Here is an 18,906-nt window from a genome sequence, read left to right on the forward strand (position 1 = left end):
GGGCCCTTCCCTTGCAATCTCTCTCGATAATAGCAGCTGTACGGAGTATCCACGCAAGACATTGACTGAAGGTGCTCTACTCTACCACATTGGCCGATTGTTGTTTGCACTGTTGGGAGTGCAGCAAACCTCAGATGAATCAAACAAGAAGCTTATACAATTACTATTCAAGAGACCCCCGAGGACAGATTTGAGCCCTCAGATCCATGGTAACAAATGGAAAGCCGGGTCCACACGGCGGTCAGAGAGGACGTGCTGCACCATGCAACCGAAACAAAAAAAAAAAAAAAAAAAAAAAAAAAAAAAAAAAAAGGAAAGAAAAGGCGCAGGGATGCAGGGAGGAAACAAAAACAAGCCTAAAATTAAGCATGATTCTTGTCCACAGTCGCGACGAATCCAAGGAAATTCGGGTAACATTGTGCTTTGGTAACCCATTCACCCGAGCGAGACGAAGGTAGGGCGCGCTTCTTTTTGTTATCTTGCCCAACCAATGATTAACAGTAGACCCCAACCCGAACCCCATCGCCACGCCAGACAAATTTGAGACCTCATATTTACGGAGTTGGGACGGAGTACGGAGTACACGTGCATACATATGCATCCGGACATTCCGCAAAAGCGCCCGCGAAAAAAGAGAACCGCTCTGCGCTGTGTTTTTCCTTCCACGCACCTTGTCTTCTCTGTTCCGTAATTTCACGATTTCCACGGGACAAACAGCACAAGTAATTAGTTAGCCGAGCCGTGACATCAAGGGGTTAAGTAAGTATGTTCTCCGCCCGGAGTTCAGATCTCTTCATTTCCATCCGGCCAAGCTGAGCCTGGAAGAGGCCCCAAACAAAGTGATCACGAGACACGGTTAGGTTCAAGTCAAGTGTTCTTCGTACTACGGGCTGCGTTGCTATAATATTACATCCTCTGCACGCCTGCACTCGCGTTTGCAGCGGGGCCGGTGTGTAAAAGATCCACAGGAATGATGCGATGTACGGAGTAGCCTTGGGGATGAGCGCGGCTGTAACCTTCGGATTCTTTTTCAACGGCCGCCCTTGTTTCAACGTTAATTCTGATGGAATTTGCAAAATGATGGCTTGGTGGCATGGACACGGGAGAGATATTACTGTTACTTAACTCTTTCTCTCCGTTTCTGATCAAAGCGTCCTTGGCACAAACGAGATTCTCCCTGGTCTCGATATCGATGGATATCGAAAGCCACCGACCTCGATCCAAACAAACTCAATACCCACGTGGAAGCAGTCCTTTGTAGGTCAAAGTGAAACCCTCTGGTGGCTATTAATAGCAGGTGGTGGTCTCTTCCTAACGATAAGACTATCTCTGATCTTTCTCTATCAAATGGTTTCGGCGATCAAGCCCCATGATGAATGAACATCCCAAAAAAGCCCGCAAATTTCCACTCTTCGAGCCGATTCATCATCAGCCGGGCCTGGAAAGGCATCTGAAGGCAAGTGCCGCTGCTCACTGGTCGTTGATCGGCCCAACCGGCAGCCCGGCAAGGAAAAGCAATTATAACCAGTTATTTAGTACTACCTACCATGCCAGCGACACGAGTTCGGAGAAAGCTGACCAAGCGCCTGTGGGTTTGCTCTCAGGGTGACTTAGGAGCCATGAGAGCGATCGTATCGAGGAGGTGCTAAGCAAGCTTGATCGGCTCGAATTCAAAATCATAACCATAACCACTCTGTTGGGAATAGGGCAACTTCGTCGCTCTGCAGTTTGATTCTCTTTCTTCCGGGCTGCCTAACCACAGTGCGGTTCGTCAAATACTTGGTTCTCTCAACATACGGAGTACACACGGAAAAATTCCTTTTCGTCCCTCCCGGTAATAAGCATGGCAGTCAATAACTAAGTACGGAATAGCGAGCTACCCGGCTGTGTTAGTCCACTTTGTTTTGCGACTCGAATGTCGATCATGTCCTCCAGTGGAAGACGAACTCTCTCTTGAGTACGGAGTACGGAGTACGGAATAAAACATGGGTGAAGAGAGCCACAGCGAGACCTCTCCACAAGTTGCCTCGCAGGAATGCATGCTGGTGGACAAGGGCGAGTTTCACATTTGAGACGATTAACCCTATATCCCTGCCGACAGGGAAGACACCTTGAATGAAACCATCTAAATATATCGATCCCCGCCCTTCGTTCCGTCTAGTGCCGTATGCTGCTGACTATCCCATTTTCCCGAGGTCCATTCTTCTCATGCTAGAGACGAACTCCTATCATTTGAATCCCAGGATGTCGTCTCCAGCCAGTTCCAGGCTCGAGGAAGGGAACTACAAACTAATTACCTGGAAAACTAATGAACGCTGCAGGAGCTGCAGATGCAGAGCAAGTACACACTCCATATCGTCACTACGGCCTTTCAGTCCTGGATTAAATTCTGCCAGGTATGCAAGGACCGTGTAGAGTACGCTAAACGGGGAGAAGTATCATCAGGCGACCATTTCTCCGGAATCGGGTTCCGCCGTGTAACACATGGCTCTTTGACTCTTCTGATCAGTGGTTGAGTCCAAGCCACACAAATATCCCTTCTTTCCATGAATACGCTAAAACACCCAATCCTGCCGTCTGGAGGGAGGGAAAAATGAGTCCTTCGTCCTCCGTCCACTCCGGTTCTACTCTCCTTGTGCCCCGTAAAAGTCTCAAGGGAGACAAACTTCTGCCCCTGCATGAGCGTTTTCTTTAGCCCATGATGGTGCAAGGATTCCTCAGGAGATTCACATGCAGAGATAATATTCTCTCCAGAAGGGTTTGGCGAGGAGCAAAAAGATTCGGGGTGCTTGCTTGCTGATTCGCTGTCTTGCTAGCGTTTGGGTTGCTTGGTAAATGTTCCGAGTTCTCCTGCTCCATCTTCCGAATTCTTTTTTTGTCATTTTTGTTGGATGCCACTATCTCGGTTGGCTTTTGCGACCGCCGACGCATGCCATTCTTTCGATTTTCCTTTATTCGGACATCTTGCTAGTGACCTGGATTTCACCGTTGCGACCAAGTGGCCGGGTACGTATCGTCACACAAGATTGGTCCTTTCACCAATATTTTTTAGACAAGGAATGAAACCACCATTCCACCCCTCCAGTCAGCGTGCTGTTCAAAAATTGACAAGTATGATATGCGGGATATGAAGGAGAAGAGAGCAATGGAGCATTTTGAAACTGAACCAGCTGCACGCCTCGAGAATATCGTCCACGCCTCCGACTCCGTACAGAGTCTGGGCCAAGTGGTCCCAAATAAAATACGTCAGCATGTCTTGGGCCAGAACCTGATGCTATTGTGCGTGCGCATAGGGCAAGCTGAAGGAATTATCGGGTTGACAGGTCATATTTTCAAGGCTCCGCATATGCACAAATCGAAGTGGACAGGATAAGTTGAACTCTGATTGATTGAAGCTTAAACCACCTGAGCGGCTACATATGTATGCATAATGTATGAATGCACGTCGAACCAAGCAATCAACATTAAGCTTACTCTAAATATGCTTTGTTGGCCGTATTCTCACGTACATGTGGAGTGCGGAGTACAGACTTCATTTGATCTGCTCCTTTATTTTCCCTCCCCCAACGGCAGATTTGCTTCGCAAGGTTTTGAAAGACGAGTCCACTCTCGCTATTGATTCACCTGGGCAATTGCGATGACTCTATACGACAGTGGAGCTGATGGAAGCATGAAAATGGCCGCCATGTCGGAGTTGAGCCTGCGTATCAAATCAAGTGAGCAGTACGGAGTACGTATCTGACCTATCCTCCCTGTTTGGTCTCAAGAGATCAGCAACCTGTCTCTTTCAAAGGCATCTTCTACCGTGGAGGCTGGAGTTGGACTGCGGGAGAAAAGCGGCATGTTTTCATATTGTCCACAGATATGTTTCATACCTATTAGAGAATATCCTAATAATCCTCCCGTGACCGTCATATTTCTGATGTGTGCAAGCCCTCAAGGATGACCTATCATATTGAAATGTGGTGCAGGCGAGAATCGACGTTCCGCGTGTCTGGAGGGGCTGCAACAATAATTACTCTTGGGCTCGATGGAGAACTCCCGTAGGGCGCCCGACTATCCCTCGAGCCGGGCCATACTGCAATCAAGAGTAGTTTTCGGGTCGATGACGAAATGGATCAGTCATCTCTTGGATCCTCGTGGCACACCAGCGTTTCTCAAAGAGGGCTTGTTCGTACTTATGCGTCCAGAGTACGGAATATATGATTGATCCTACTCGCCTAGGTCAAATCTTCAATTTTTTGGGGATGTCATTGCTCTGTAGTCCTTTCTAAAGTGTACAGCTCCAAACGAAAGCCAAAAGGGCTGACAACAATATCCAGCGAGTTTGGTGCACAGTTGATGGTTAGCCCCTGTCGAGCGGATGCCCCAACACTTTCGGAATATCAATCCAATTGTCCAAACTCTGTCCCTCACGCAGCACTCATTGAAATGGTGTTCAAGGGTATGCCTGCACCCTTGATGCTAGGAAATTAAAGCGTCGCATTCCAACCAGTGGTCGCCGATCCGCACATCGGCTATCTCCTATTCTTCAGCATGAGTAGCGCGGCTAAAAGGAGGGGGAATTCTGCATTCATCCAAGGTGCTGGCATACAAAAAAAAAAAAAAAAGAAAAGAAAAAGAGGGGGGGTAACAGCAGGAAAGGATGCAGGCTCTCCTGACGTTAACCCGCGAACTCCCGCTTCTATTCACCGGAGTAATGGGCTTTCGGAATTTGAAATCCCGTTTTTGTTGAGGGATGATATACGCGTACAGACGGAAGAGCGTGTGGCCGTATGAAGCTGTGGTGAAGTGACTTACCAGCGCTCTTGGAGGAACCGCCACAATCAATTGACTGTATCATCTACAGCATATATGGCCGCGAGGAACAGAGCAGTTCGTCACAATACTTGACGTTATGCCGCTAGCTACATGACCCAGACTTCAGCTAACAAAGGACGGAGAACATTCGAGCTACACCTCGCTATGACCACTACGTGCTTTGGACAGAAGCAACCTGTCATCCCTGATTAGCAGGCTTTGGATTCGCTTTGCACACATACCGTTGCCGAGCTTGATGTCCAGCTTCCTGTTGGGCTTTCCCTGCTCCGTGTTGGTCTCCTCAACGTTGAACCCGGACGCTTTTTACCAGCCTGAAAGCCTATTATGTGTCAACCTCCTCCATTCTTGCGAGATAAAGGAAGGTTTCAGTCTCTATTCCTTGCAAGTCATTTCCTTCATATTCTTACTGATATAGATGATGAAACTTTGCTTGATCCGCTCATCCAAGACGTCAGTCACAATACTTTTGGTTGTAGCTACACGCCAACGGCTCGATCCAGAAAACACTAATGTCTAAAGGAATCACTGCCTCCTTCAAGATTTCCCACACAAACCGTAATCCCTTGAGTATTGGATTCCTTCCCGAGATTTATCGGGATCAAATCCGGGTTCTCTGGCCCTCCCGTCTACTTCTTTGAGGACGTATTTCTTGGTAATTATGTAGAGTACATGAGGTGAATATGGCAGAGATGATATAGGAGACCTAAATTGTGTTATAATAATGCTCTTATTTGCCTAGCAGCAGAGGCGTTCTCTGCCGAGCAACAAAGTAGAGTGGGACAGTGAATGAATTTAGACAGTGACACAAACGAGTCAAGCTCTGGTAGATGGCGAGGATGAGTGAGGACAGGGAGAGGAAATGTGAGGAAGACGTTCTGCAATGGCGAGGCTCTTGCGCAAGTCCAGTTCCATATTAAGCACTCAAATATTATCTCAGTGCTGGGTATAACTCTACTCAACTTGGAAATCCTCAAGATAAAACCACGGTCCATTGCCAGGACCATACTTAGGTGCAGGGACTTTCATCGGAACCGGTACAATGCCCCCGAATATTCTATCGATATCATCATCACTACTCTGCCTGACATCCTCTTCAGTTGTACTTGGCTTCCCATCTCGAATCGGAATTATGACACCGCATTCCCAATTCCTGCAATTGAGTTTAGGCTTGGTGGTTGAACGGTCAATAACTAGGCGGCCCCTGAAATAATGGTAGAGTCGTTAGGAATAGTAAAATGACAGTGGAAACGTGACGGTTAACCTAAAATAGGGCTGACTTACCATGCGCTCTCTGATAAGTTCGCACTTCCGACGTATGTCCAGCCCTGATATGCAGTTGTATTTGCGTCACCAATGATTTTACCATTGTCTGGCCTCACAAAGATTGTCTAGAAGTACCGTTTAGCAAGGAAACAAGAACTATAAATTCTGCAAAGAACTTAAGATGTACCTTGCTATGCATCAAAATGCCGTGTCGGCGGCTCAAGCTATCTCTTAATGTATGGCGTGGAAATTCCGCCCGGTTATACCACTTTGATTGGAAGCAAATGGTGCCAGCGCCTGATGGACGGGCCCTGGACCCCTGCACCGTTTTTAACGATGGGAAGTAAATAAGGAACCTATCTTTCCATTCTGCGCCGTCCGCCTTTTTTACGGTGACGCCCCATTTATCGCTTGGAAACGTCTTAGACGTGCGTAAAGTGAGCTCTTTTAGCCCATTATCACCTAGCCTCCATGTCAGATTATAGGGCTCTTAGCTGAAAACCAGCGAAGGAGCAGGTGGTCAATCACCTTGAGCAGCCAGATACATGCTTCGCATAAATTGATCGTTCAATGAGCCCAAAGACGATGTCTGTAGATAGATCAGTGGTCAAAAGCAATTCAATCGATTACCGCATTGCTTACAACATAATCCAACTTCAGGGGTTGGGGCGTTTGGAGTCCCAGCATTGTAACTGCTTTTCCTAGCCCACAGACTCCGGTTTTGCCCCAATCTGATCCCGTATGGGAGCCGCCTCTGTTGGGTGTTAGTAAAAAGAGCGGGAAGGAGACAGCAGAGGCTCACATTGTGTGGACGAACGCAAAACCTGCCGTCTTGCCAAAATCAAATTCGGAAAGCTTTGCAATGATTTTTTCGTGTAAGGCTGATGCCTTTAGAAAGTAGACTAATTCATCAAAGAAAGGCGTCGACGTCTTCTCCTGGGAGCCCAGAATTTTTCGAGGGAGATCTATGAGGAATAGAAGCTGTCACGTTGTTAGCAAGAGCCAACAACCAAAGACAATGCTGGATATCCTAGCAATTACATTTTCTATAATACCACCTTGCTCTCCCCAATCATACGGCACCAGGTTGGCACTGGGAACAACAAGTCGTAGATGGTTAGGGTGAAATAGAAGCATTAGCTTTGAATGCATACAATTAACCTGTGGACCCATCGGCACAAAGCACAGGCGAATACTGGGGATATCTGCGAAGTCCTTTTGTGTTTGTCGTTTCTAGTGATATGCCATCAGCAGGGAAATATCATGAGGGAGTGTCCAGTGAGTAGGCATCTTACCTCTTCCTCATACTTATGTCCCATAACGAGAAGAAATCTAGTTTTCTTAACATTGAACTTTGTAAATAGCCAATCCATATTCCATTGAAATGAGCTCAGAACTGCAAGTTCAAGATCATCTTTCTGGACTACCTCTTCAAATTTGATATCGTCCTCTCGCGGATAGTTGAAGGCCCACGTCTTCTTTATGGCACCGTTGGGAAACTGTAAGGAAGGATCAGGTGTATTTGAAGCAAGTGGCTTTGATGCTGCCACCGCTTTAGCATGGTTCTGTTGGTTAGATTCTTCAGTCAGGTCGATTGGCGCAGATTTCATCACTTTGGCTTGTCTTGCCGGTGATTCTGCCAAAGAGACATCCTCCGCTTTTCTCTTCTTTGCCAGCCTCGCAAGTCTTTCTTCTTCCTGCTTTTTTCGATCCATCCCACGAAGAGAGAAAGCCCCGGAGGAGTGCTCTTTCGATGAAGGACTGAAGCCCTTATTGTCTTCACTTATAACGTGATTCTCTCGTTGGACTTCTCTGGCATGGTGACGTTGAGGTGGTGATAGTACGGGAGCTTGATCCTGCAATGATAGCGCAATTGCCCTTCGCAGGTCTGGATCGTCAACCGAGCTTACTGAATCCTCTACGGCATCATTGGGAGAATTGCCCTCTGGATCACCAGTAAGATCCACCACGTCCCTCTCCATAGCCAAAGATTTGGAGTGTGGTTTGATGGAATCATTTAAAGAAGCAACTAAAGCAGCATTGATAGCTTCCTCGTCGTCATAATAGCCATCCATTCTGGAATATGGCTCCAAGGCGTATAATGAATATGACCTCAGGGCAAGACGCGATCTCGAAACATAGACGGCTAAACGCGTAAACAAGCGACTATGGGTTGGAAGCTTCATATAAGCTTGTCGCCGCCTGGTAGTCAGGGTAATACACTGTTCCAGCAGCGCTTCATTGTCTTGACGTTATCACGGCATCCTCGCCGCGCGAGACCGCAGATCACGTGATATATAACTAAGTTAGTTAGCGGACTTAATTAACTATAATTTATAACTAAGTTATCAAGGTACGGAGTACAGAGTACGCCGTAGTTCCTGGAACATTTGGATGTTCCTCCTCTGGATTAACCCCAACATCCAAGTACGGTGCCACAAAAGACGTTTACTACAAGAACAATTGCCGAAAAGTATATGTGTGTATCTTGTAGCAATCTGGAGGCTTACAATACTGTTCACTATGCGCTTGCAGTGGATCTTCAAGAGTTGATATGGCATGAAGCTTGTGAGCAAGGCGACACTGTCTCTCCTCCTACTTAGTAAGGCCCTGGAGAGCCGTAGTTTTGCGGATGGGGTGACTAACAAACGAGAAAGCTTTCCTAGATTATGATATTGAACCCAGCTAAGAGGGAATGAAGCATGTTACATGGTCTTTGGCTCTGTATTCAACCAAAAATGCTATCTGTCTCGGGTTGCAGCTGTGGCGATTGCGACAGCGGCGACGAGAACTATTTAGTAGGTTTGTTATGGAGTTGATGGAGTCGTAAGCAATCATGATGGTGGTGATGGGGTGTGCTGCCCTTGCACTAATGGAAACTTCACGGTCATTATCAATAGGCTCCAATAACTTCAAAAATGGGGCTATTGGGATAAAGCCGAATATTTGTCTGAACAAGGCTTATTCGCCTGCATCTTACTGAATTTATGTTGGAAGCAACCGGATACTATATGACACCTATTAAACTCATAACTGATGAAAGTTCTCATCGTGAACTGTGCAACTTTTCAGGGTCTCATTCTGACAGAGTGGGGAAGGTTTCAATTTCTAAAGCAGATATCCTGCAGGCCATCACCGTCGGATTGCATCTCCATAAAAACCGGCGTTTCTACAAAGGGAGAAATACATTCTCTCTACTTACTCAAATTTCGGCAGTATTTCTTAACGCATGCGAGACTATATCCTCCGCTTCTTCATCCTGCTGAACTATGGACCACAGATTAAAGCACAACGTCTTCGCGGTTTGGCTTTTTTTCCCCCTATCGACATATCCGCATAGCCCACGTACTTTTCTGACACGTCCGCAAATCTCAACGTAAACCATGGAAATCTTTCAAGTCCTTTTCTAAAAGGGAGACGATTTTATCATAGCCCGCTTGTTGGAAGTCCTCACGTTCAAGGTTGGCGTCGCGCCTGTCAAAATCGCAGCGGATGCAATGCCGAACTGCATCCCCATACCGGCTTCCACCTTTCATATAAATTTCATCGACGAGTCGGTTTGCTGTCATCCAGTTGGATAACGGGTTTGGGTGACCGTCTTTGTCCATCTCTTCTGGAAGTCGGAGCTGCTCCAGCGGCTTACTGAGACAGAGCTCAATGAGAAGCACACCGAGTGCGAATAGAACAGGATTGCGAATTACGGGATGGGTGTGAGGTTCAAGCTTAGGTTTCGTCTGTTTGGATACTGCAGATGAAAGATGCCTTGTGATGAACGGTTGCCCATACACAGGCCCATCTGTACGCTGAATGAAGAGAATCTCATCCTTTTGCCACACATCCTCCAACCATGGGGTCTGATACAGTTGAAGGATACTTGAGGCAAGAGTAACAGCTAGCTGTAATCGATCTGCGCGCGAAAGTCGGTGTTGAATGCCTGGATCGCAAGATATTAGCTTGCTGAGAGAAAGAACTGGCCAATCCAGCTGACCAGTGGACGAATTCTTGAGCAAATATACTCCATGTTTTTGTCGATCGATTTCATCTACCAAGAAACCAAGACAGACGTCACGTTGAGGTTACTGAAGTTTCCCTATGGCTCTGCAAAGGTCCTGAATTGGTTCGATGTTAGACGGCTGGTCGAGCGCTTTGCGTACTACTGCTTGTGCCTGATCCTGAAATCGGACGGACTTTCCGGCTGTTGATTTATAGCATGCCGTGACATTTGAAGGGACACAATGATCCTGATTACCGGTAAACAGACCTCTGCCTCTTCCCATGTCCAAGGAGCAGCTTTAGATGCCCTTTTTCCGTGGGTATAAGAAAAATTAACTCAAAAACGCGGCGGCGTTGCTGCGGCCTCGTATTCTTCTTGCTGGGAATCGACGGCATCTATTCGAGCTTCCAGACGGAGATTCACGCAGTGCGACTCTACACAGCTACACTTCCATCCCGAGCGGAGAATGTTGTAGACAACCCTAGCGCAATCTCGAACCGTCTTAAAATCCGGTGCTCGACGACATCTACAGGCTCGTGGCGCCTCCAAAGCTAGGCTTTGCCTTGTAAGTTGGCTTAGTGTATAGTTGTCTTTTCGGACTCTTTCTATCAAGTCACCGTACGCAGGCCAGCTGAGGCTGAACTTCAAAATCTTGTATTGCGTCTTTAAGGTGTTGGTGTCGTTGAACTGGATCTGCGTGCTCCACTTCATCAGCCATATATTACACAGACTTCACTCCGCTTGACGCAGCGCACCTGTCCGTCTTTACCAAGTTTTAATCTACGTTTGAATTCCTCAATCGCGTTATTCATATCGTCCACGGTCTGTAAATATCCGTAAGTACGAGCGCTGTAACCGATCCTTGAGCTTTCGTTCGATTGGCGGTTCTTTCCAAGCTTCTCCACCAGGACACTGAAGAAGTTGCGCAATCCTTGATGCTGGCGCGAGGCCTTCTAGCAACTCTTCACAGCTATTGCGAAATATGTCGTACTCAGTGATCAGGGCTCTAAGGAGATTCTTCAGCTCGGTTTTGTATCTCATCCATTTCTTGATAGTGGAAACACCCTTGATAAACGCCTCAAGGGCAGACACCAAAATTGGTATTGCCCCGAGAACCAGCCCGGCTACTTCGATTCCCGACATTTTATGTTTGCAAGGGGTGGCTTCCCGAATACTCCGGGTGATATTAGGAGCTATAAAGGTGAGAAGCAGCTTCCAGAGAGTATCGTTTTTTGACAACAAATTATCAGTTGAAGTCCTGGGCAAAGCAAGGAAAGCCTACCTACCTATCGCATTGGCGAATCCGTCAAGGGCATCACGGGAGTATTGATGATATCTGAAAATAAAGGAGCAAGGTTTGAAAGGAGCCTGGCCTCTCAGAGCCAGCTGAATGGCTCCCTGGCCAAGGTATTAGTGTAATCCAACGTTCGAAAGAGGAGAAGAGCGGATGCGTTTTAAAGTCTCTTTCGAAGCTCAATCGAGCAGCGAAGCACTGGGGCTACGAATGCGAGTGGCGGAAAAAGAATCCATGTAACCCCGCCATCAAGTTAGATCAATCATGACTGGGTGCGTGCGATGCATCCATGGCCAGCCTTGTTGGCGGGGTTCGGCCATCGAGTGCCGTTAACTTCGTGATGTTATGTTGCCAGCCGTGAATATGGCAATGTGTGGAGCCGAGACATGTATCTGCTTGCTGTCGTTGTCGATGAAAGTGATACTGCCATCATTCTCCAGGCGTTATAGATATTGATCACCGCGATATAAATAATTTCTTCGCTGCATGTCTGCAGATATGACCGAATCTTCAGCAACGACCCGCACGCCAAGTGCCGGGAGTATCGCTTTCCATGTGCAGCGCTGTCTGGTGTCTTTTTCGTTGCTGTGCGCTGATTTGGAGCCGAGTCCATTCCAAGATCAGGTCCAGCTCGCCGACGTTCGAGACGAACTGGGCCGCTTCAGGATATGGTCTGGCAATATTGCCGCCCATAGGGTAGGGCGAAGTTAACTGAACTACAGGCTACGAGATGCATCACATGTCCGACAGAGAGTGCTATCACTTCTTGGGACTTGCTTGAGTTGCTAGGAGGTAGTGAGTTGGTCTTGGAAGTTATATAGCTATTACTGCGTTGACACCTGGCTCACTCCAAATAATAGTGACCGCAATTGTCCGTGGCGATAAGGTCCCATGGGACTGCCTTTCGTCAGATGATGATGGTGATTCGCTAGATGAGGACGACATTGCAGACACACAGTCGACGTGTTCCTCGACTAAACAGGAACCAGAAGCATCTACGAAGCTAAAACAATTAATGTCTAGCGTGGTAGAGATTGTGACATGTCTACTGCGGCTTTCCATGGCCATACGCAACCCCGCTTCCCCACGATCGGATCATGAGCTCCGTCGATAACGACACCTCTTTCTACGAAACATATGACACCATGCATGTCCGTGAAAAATTTCCGGATGCTAGCCAGTTTCTAGCCTCCCGGCTGGGAAGAGCCATCTCTCGGCGCCGTCAGTATTTGAAGTATCGCGAATCACACCACAAGAAGTTATCCCATGGCATGCATCCCGACCATGATGCCGAACAAGACTCGACTGAGATTGCTCAGCAAAGTACAGCTGCGTTTGGTCTTCCTAACGTGGAAGGGATTGACTTGAGTAATTTCCAGACGATGCTTGCTCAGAAACTGCGAGCTCCTTTGCTTCCACTGCAACATCTGTTAATCCAGTCAAACTGCGTCCATCGCCACTACCTGAAGAAGCGAAGAATGGCAAGCCATCCGAGTGCCCTCTATGTTTTATGATAGTTGCCGCCCGTGACCATCATTCTTGGCGGTAAGTTGATACCAAAGTGGAATTGGAGTAAGGCACTAATGGAAGTATAGGGAACATGTATACAGGGATCTCCATCCATATGTATGTACGTTTGAAGACTGCGCAACCCCTGATCGGTTATTTGCGCACCGGAATGAGTGGTTTGAGCATGAAAACAGGTGCATATGCGCAATTGGGAATGTATCGAATGCAGTCATAAAGCTTTTACATCAGAATCAGCGTTCCGGGAGCAACTTCGGCAGAGTTATAAAAATACGTCTCAACCTAGTCAATTGACTGCTTTGATAAAAATGCAGGAAAGACAATGGAGTCCCGATAGTATGGTACAGTGTTCCCTGTGCAACAGGAGCTCGCTCTTTACCTGCAATTCCGCCGACACCTTGCGAAGCATCAGAAGCAGTTGGCACTATTTGCGCTTCCCTCAAACGTGCAACAGGATAACGATGACGGTGACAATGGCATTCCTAAACCTGAGGCCTTGGACATCGGTGCGCAAGGGTACAGTGATGATGCCGGGCCTGATACTGTCACGGAATACTCTAACTCTGACTCCGACACCGAAATATATGCCATACGCTGCGCGGGCATTCGGCTTCCCATTGTTGCGACAAGCGCCGTCGATATGGACGACTAGCGAGTGCTTATCGACAACCGGGACGCGTGGGGCCGAAACCACTGAGCCTTGGAGCTGATAGAATGCTTTTCTTCGTTGTACTTGAGAAACTCGGATGGTAGGAACTTGAGGATCTGCCGGTAGTACGGCTGCGATTCTGGGTCGAAGCAAGGCGCGGACTCCGTCTCAGAGCCAGAAGCGTATTCTGAGTCTGAAGACATTATTGTTCGCCGCTCTCCTGCTTATGCAGCCACGGCTGTGCAGCTATAGAAATATCAATCGCGATGGTGATGCTCTCCGCAGGTCAATATCCATGGAGACAAAATGACGTAGTTGCGTTTAGCGTGTCTCCACTTCTTAGCCCAGAATACCTATGCTTTCGACATGAAAAAGAAAATAAAAGGCTAGTGGGAGCAAACATTTTCGTTTGCCGTCAATATCCGATATGGTGTAGAGGTAACATCGCTGTCTCTCAAGAAGGTCACAGCAGCCCCGGGTTCGATTCCCGGTGTCGGAATCGCCATGAACTGAAGGGCTTTCTTTCTCTTCCTTGTTGTCTTTTTTTTTTTGTTCTTCTAACTGACAATTTTGACTTACCAAATGTATGCCATTTTCGGCCGCATTCGACGCCATTTTCGGCCGTCATTTCGTAACACGTGACTTTGCCCTTCCACAACGCTCCCATCCTCGCTGCCACGACGCACCAGTCAAACTCGCCCTCAGCGCCCCACGATCGTGGGCGTTTCATCGACTTCCAGCGTCGGTCTTTCAGCACCGTCCCTCCAACCAGAAGCTGTATGAGGGAGCCGAAAATGGCTTCACTTCAAATGGGCCTGGCTATTTAACCCCCAGAGTTCCAGTTCGGCCTCTTCAACCGCCTCTTCGCTTTTCTGACCTAGACGTTGTTATGTTTGGCTCCACCTCTATTTGACGAGCGACCACACTGAAATGCAACCTGCAGCAAGATCAGTAAGAAGTACGATGGCGCGCTTGTTTTCCTCATTTCGCAGGAAACCTCTTCCGCCCCCTCTTCCAGGACCTCTTTTACATCAAGATGAACCTGTTGATGAAGAGATCTGTCCAGGCTATAATTCCAAGAAATTCTACCCGGCAAGTCCTGGGGAGGTACTAGCCAATCGGTATCAAATCCTTGTAAAGGTTGGCTGGGGAGTGTCCTCGACTGTATGGCTTGCCCGTGATATGCGGGGGTATCATTGTCCACTATAATAGCCGCTGCCCGTTGCTAATGAGCTATATAGTGGCGAATCAGAACCTGAAAGTGTTGTAGCACTGAAGATAACCAACACCAACAAGAGTTCTGCCAAGGATGAACTTGAAATTGAAGCGCATATTTCTGGGACAGATCCATCCCATCGTGGCTATCCACTTTTTCGAACATCCTTAGATTGGTTTGAGGTCAGCAGCCCAGAAGGAGCACATTTATGTCTTGCGTACGAGCCCATGAGAGAGCCAATATGGCTTTTCCAGAGGCGTTTTAAAGATGGGAGGATCCCCCTTCCAATTGTCAAGACGTACATACTCTTTCTTCTGGCAGGCCTCGATTATCTTCATGAGGGATGTAGAGTTGTCCACACTGGTCTGTATTCTGGCGGAATTGGCTTATTTGGATAACAATTGGCTAACATTATAACTTTAGATTTGAAACTTGAGAATATCATGGTTACGTTTGAGGATTCAGCTGTGCTTGGTGATTTCATGAACTCTCAGTTTGATCAACCAATGCATTATAAAATCGACTCCACAGGCCGACCAGTTTATCGCTGTCACAATGACTTCGGGCCACTGAGGAAGATCAACAATATAATACCGAAAATTGTTGACTTTGGGCTAGCCACAAGACTCGATTGCGATGACTGTGGTATTTACCCTATCCAGCCAGACCACTACCGCGCACCGGAGGTTATTCTTGGTTGTGGGTGGAGAACAAGCGCGGATATTTGGAACCTGGGTATTCTCGTGCGCGATATGGTTCCGAAATTGGATTCATTATGTAACTAACATCAGTCCAGATTTGGGATATCATGCAGGGACAAGAGCTTTTCCACCAGGTTTACAATAAACAAGGCCATTATGATGCTAAAGCCCATCTCGCCGAAATGATTGCCCTGCTCGGTCCTCCTCCCCCTGGACTAATCGCAAGGACCTACTCAACAGTGGGCTACAAATTTCCTGAGCCGGTAAGGAAGGATGATGGGAATGTCTGTGAGGATTCTGAACAATATTTCGGTGGCCCTTTTTTTAGTAAAGATGGTATTTGAGGATCCTGCATGACATATGCGAGCCAATCACCCAACTAACTAGTCATAACAGGCAAGTTTTTGCATGATGACTTGATTCCCGATCGAACACTTGCAGACACCATTCCCTCTCTTGAAGAGAGTGACAGAGAAAATTTCCTGTCGTTTGTAAAGACAATGCTTTCGTGGATCCCAGAGGAGCGAAAGACAGCGGCGGAACTGATGAAGCATCCATTTCTTCACCTTAAATGAGCCAAGAGTGCTCAAAATTGACATTGGGTCTTGAAATCTGCGGCTAACAGATGCATGAGTAGGTTGAAAGGGTAGTTTGTTTTACTTGATGTTGTTGGCGGAGCGTCTCAGCTGAATTTTACCCAATTCCATCAACTGGCGTCTGCCGTCTTAACTTGGGTTGTTTCAAAATTTTGACCCAATTTACGATTTTCAAACCGCCTGGGTGATTGCTGTGCCGCGCCCAATGGGCGTGGACATTGCCCAGTGAGCATCTTCTGGGCCAAGTGGATCTTTGTTGAGATAAGTGATAGTAAGATTGATTCTTATTATTGACTGAAGAGTTGTCTTCTACATGTGTGGGATGCCTCATATATATCCGTTCCCAATCCCTGCCGTAAGGTTTAGCGACCGTGATACTCAACAGGGCCAATGAATTGGATTTCCACCGCAGTGAGCGCGACTGCGGTGCTGATTTGTGGGTCAGCTTCCGCAGCCAATCAGATTGATTGATTGATTGATTGACTCACTTATGGTCTTTTCCAGCCGCACTCGCGGCAGGCATTTAGTGTAGCTCTCAGTAGAGAGATCCCCACCCCTCGCTTTCAGGAAGTAATGCATCTCTTCCCTGAAGTGCTTCCCTGTTTGCTCTGGCCGCAGGGACCCTTATGCCCAAGGCAGAAAGAGTGTGTGATCAGCAAAATTCATAACCTGAACAACCCCAAGCTGCCGCGTAGTGAGTTCTGTACTGTGTCGCGCATGATGTAGTCTCTCTATCTGTTCTATGTCTATGTACTTGTCGGGCCTTTCCTGACCCTCCTTAGCTTCTGTATGACAATGATCACTTGTCTACGCTATGAGTATTTTAGTTGCCCGGAACCAACCCAGGAGTCCCGTCCTGAGGATCATCTTGGCTGTCATTGACGAGCTACAGAGAATTTGCTTGATGTCAATGCATGGATGCTTGCCTGCCCACAGTCAATCAATCTTTTATCCCCACGAGCATCCTGGTTTCCGACTGACGTCAGAAAATGGTACACGAGGGAAGAGAACAGTGTGCGGGAAGCCATTATAGTAGCCTCTTGTGATTTGTGCTCCAATATACCTGAATAGAACCTTGACTTCTTCCCTGATATTGATCCAAGAACAATCTGGTCACTGTTGACCAAGGAAGCCCCCAATTCCTTCTTAACTCCATCAAGACTTCCTCTTCCTCTGGTAACCATGGCTTCCCTTTCCTAGAATTCTTGTGGCGCGTTGAATGATTATTCTGAGTTTTGGGGCTGACTCTCTGATTCTGGGTCTGGCAATGGGCTAACTGCACATTTCCTTTCTTGACTGCACATGCTTTTGATGAGGTGTGGGTAGCATGTTTGGTGAATAATGGCTGGTCAGGGGCTGACTGGGGTTGGATGTGGGATGGCAGATGATCAATGGCATCTGGAAGAAATGTAAGGAAATATGCATGCTGCTGGCCATGTGGTTGAATACAGATGATGCTGTGGCCGAAAATCTCCTGTGCCTCACCAGGACTAGTGAGAAAGTCAATTCCAGATGGGGCCTCAAGTATAGCTATAGAGCCTTTAGAGTGACAGCTGGTGGAAACTGAGGTGTTCTGAGCAGTCTTTGAGATTAGGTTCTGCCAACATCTTTTCTGCAGATGTTCCCCGCCATCAGCAGCAGCTTTTCTAGTGAGCAGAGAATGGTTTCCAGTGAAGCTGTCTGTTGGCTGGTCTTCTTTGCTATTGCAACTTGCACTGGCTTGGTAAAAACAGTGTGATGGTTGCACAAGGGAGTCCCTGGAAGTTCCTGTCATCAAGCTGGCTGATCAGTGGACTGGGATTACCACAGCAACAGAAGGTGGCTGATCACACTAGTTGGATTCTGTATTCACTTGAGAGTAAAGTACATGGTGGGGGGGGGGGGGGGGGGGGGGGGGGGAGAGTTTGATCTCAGTTGCTTTCTTTTATGTTGTGGTTGCCAGTTCAGACCAGGGAGGACAGAGATGTGATCTTCACAATCAGTACTGGTGTCCCTGCTTGAGGCAATGCTGGGCGTGGCGGTCAGTGTATTAGATGCACTAACTGTCAAGGCCCTTGTCTGCTCTCCACAGCATGCTGCCTTGGATGGCAAGCCCTCAAATGGGATTTCATGGTGTTGACCAGGTCGAGCATGATGCTTGTTCTCAGATGAAGCAGGGTTTGACAAGGCTGGTGAAGGCAGCTGAGAGTTGTGATGCTTTGGAGCACTGTCTATCATTGTTGTCTGCTTATATATATATATATATATATGTATATACGAGAGCCAAAAAAAAAATAAAAAATGGAATAATTTTGATGTTCCGACACCGGGAATCGAACCCGGGGCTGCTGTGACCTTCCTTGAGAGACAGCGATGTTACCTCTACACCATATCGGACTTTGATGGGTGTTTTCCGGACAGAAAACAAAAAACCTTACAACATGAGAATCAATAAATCAAAGCTTATTTTCTACTTTACGCTTGTCTAGTCTCCTAATTAGTATTACAACCTCAACCGGATACCATCTCGTCTTGGATTCCGGGGCTGGTTAGTCTGAAGCCTCTAGACCCCAGGTATATTTCAGCTATATTTCTAACTATGGTGGTCGGGCAGGAGTTAGCTAGTTATCGGCCACCTGGTGGGTTCAAGCACGGAACAACAACACCATATCCGCCTTCGCAGCGCCCCCATCAACCTTTAAATCCCCAGACAGCGTCAGTATTCGTATTATCTATGCATTGTGATGTTGATTAGATACCGCATCGTTTAGAAATCATTCCCAGTTTCTTTCAATAACTTAATCGAAGCGCTGGCGGGACCTCGAATGTTCCTCAAATCCTCCAAAAAGGTTCTATCGCCACGATA

At 47.4% G+C, this 18,906-nt stretch overlaps 6 protein-coding genes and 2 non-coding genes across 8 annotated transcripts; 3 read left to right on the plus strand and 5 right to left on the minus strand.

The window, feature by feature from the left end:
• Positions 1-2,371: 2,371 nt before the first annotated feature.
• On the minus strand, positions 2,372-2,680 carry D8B26_000723 (uncharacterized protein; the record flags this gene model as incomplete). The annotated part of the gene is made up of 1 exon (XM_066123315.1): positions 2,372-2,680. One exon carries the CDS (start codon positions 2,678-2,680, stop codon positions 2,372-2,374), a length of 309 nt encoding a protein of 102 aa, XP_065979389.1.
• Positions 2,681-5,650: 2,970 nt separating this feature from the next.
• On the minus strand, positions 5,651-8,249 carry D8B26_000724 (uncharacterized protein). Its single transcript, XM_066123316.1, has 8 exons — positions 7,380-8,249; positions 7,126-7,317; positions 6,887-7,065; positions 6,727-6,838; positions 6,613-6,673; positions 6,272-6,546; positions 6,103-6,209; positions 5,651-6,022 (listed from the first exon to the last, which is right to left on the minus strand). Exons 1-8 carry the CDS (start codon positions 8,157-8,159, stop codon positions 5,773-5,775), a joined length of 1,956 nt encoding a protein of 651 aa, XP_065979390.1. The 5' UTR covers positions 8,160-8,249; the 3' UTR covers positions 5,651-5,772.
• Positions 8,250-9,455: 1,206 nt separating this feature from the next.
• On the minus strand, positions 9,456-10,306 carry D8B26_000725 (uncharacterized protein; the record flags this gene model as incomplete). Its single annotated transcript, XM_066123317.1, has 3 exons — positions 9,456-10,018; positions 10,073-10,126; positions 10,273-10,306. The coding sequence occupies 3 exons, from the start codon at positions 10,304-10,306 to the stop codon at positions 9,456-9,458; spliced, it is 651 nt and encodes a 216-aa protein (XP_065979391.1).
• A 108-nt stretch (positions 10,307-10,414) lies between these two features.
• On the minus strand, positions 10,415-11,221 carry D8B26_000726 (uncharacterized protein; the record flags this gene model as incomplete). Its single annotated transcript, XM_066123318.1, has 3 exons — positions 10,415-10,771; positions 10,834-10,990; positions 11,070-11,221. 3 exons carry the CDS (start codon positions 11,219-11,221, stop codon positions 10,415-10,417), a joined length of 666 nt encoding a protein of 221 aa, XP_065979392.1.
• Positions 11,222-12,469: 1,248 nt separating this feature from the next.
• D8B26_000727 (uncharacterized protein) lies at positions 12,470-13,551 on the plus strand (the record flags this gene model as incomplete). The annotated part of the gene is made up of 4 exons (XM_066123319.1): positions 12,470-12,695; positions 12,752-12,917; positions 12,968-13,160; positions 13,237-13,551. 4 exons carry the CDS (start codon positions 12,470-12,472, stop codon positions 13,549-13,551), a joined length of 900 nt encoding a protein of 299 aa, XP_065979393.1.
• Positions 13,552-13,969: 418 nt separating this feature from the next.
• Positions 13,970-14,047, plus strand: D8B26_000728. The gene has a single exon. It is a non-coding gene; the product is annotated as a tRNA-Glu (tRNA).
• A 93-nt stretch (positions 14,048-14,140) lies between these two features.
• Positions 14,141-16,187, plus strand: D8B26_000729 (uncharacterized protein). The gene is made up of 5 exons (XM_066123320.1): positions 14,141-14,738; positions 14,790-15,127; positions 15,188-15,507; positions 15,561-15,801; positions 15,862-16,187. Exons 1-5 carry the CDS (start codon positions 14,479-14,481, stop codon positions 16,038-16,040), a joined length of 1,338 nt encoding a protein of 445 aa, XP_065979394.1. The 5' UTR covers positions 14,141-14,478; the 3' UTR covers positions 16,041-16,187.
• A 2,171-nt stretch (positions 16,188-18,358) lies between these two features.
• Positions 18,359-18,437, minus strand: D8B26_000730. Its single transcript has one exon. It is a non-coding gene; the product is annotated as a tRNA-Glu (tRNA).
• Positions 18,438-18,906: the final 469 nt, after the last annotated feature.

The sequence above is a fragment of the Coccidioides posadasii genome, chromosome 1 (assembly GCF_018416015.2).
Source record: "Coccidioides posadasii str. Silveira chromosome 1, complete sequence".
NCBI lineage: Eukaryota > Fungi > Ascomycota > Eurotiomycetes > Onygenales > Onygenaceae > Coccidioides > Coccidioides posadasii.

Coding starts and splice junctions, on each gene's coding strand:
- D8B26_000729 (XM_066123320.1), top strand. CDS start 14,479: ATGCAACCTGCAGCAAGATCAGTAAGAAGTACGATGGCGCGCTTGTTT. Junction 14,739..14,789: donor CTTGCCCGTGATATGCGGGG/GTATCATTGTCC, acceptor TGAGCTATATAG/TGGCGAATCAGAACCTGAAA. Junction 15,508..15,560: donor TTTGGAACCTGGGTATTCTC/GTGCGCGATATG, acceptor ACATCAGTCCAG/ATTTGGGATATCATGCAGGG.
- D8B26_000724 (XM_066123316.1), bottom strand. CDS start 8,159: ATGGATGGCTATTATGACGACGAGGAAGCTATCAATGCTGCTTTAGTT. Junction 7,318..7,379: donor GACATAAGTATGAGGAAGAG/GTAAGATGCCTA, acceptor GCATATCACTAG/AAACGACAAACACAAAAGGA. Junction 6,547..6,612: donor CATGTATCTGGCTGCTCAAG/GTGATTGACCAC, acceptor CATGGAGGCTAG/GTGATAATGGGCTAAAAGAG.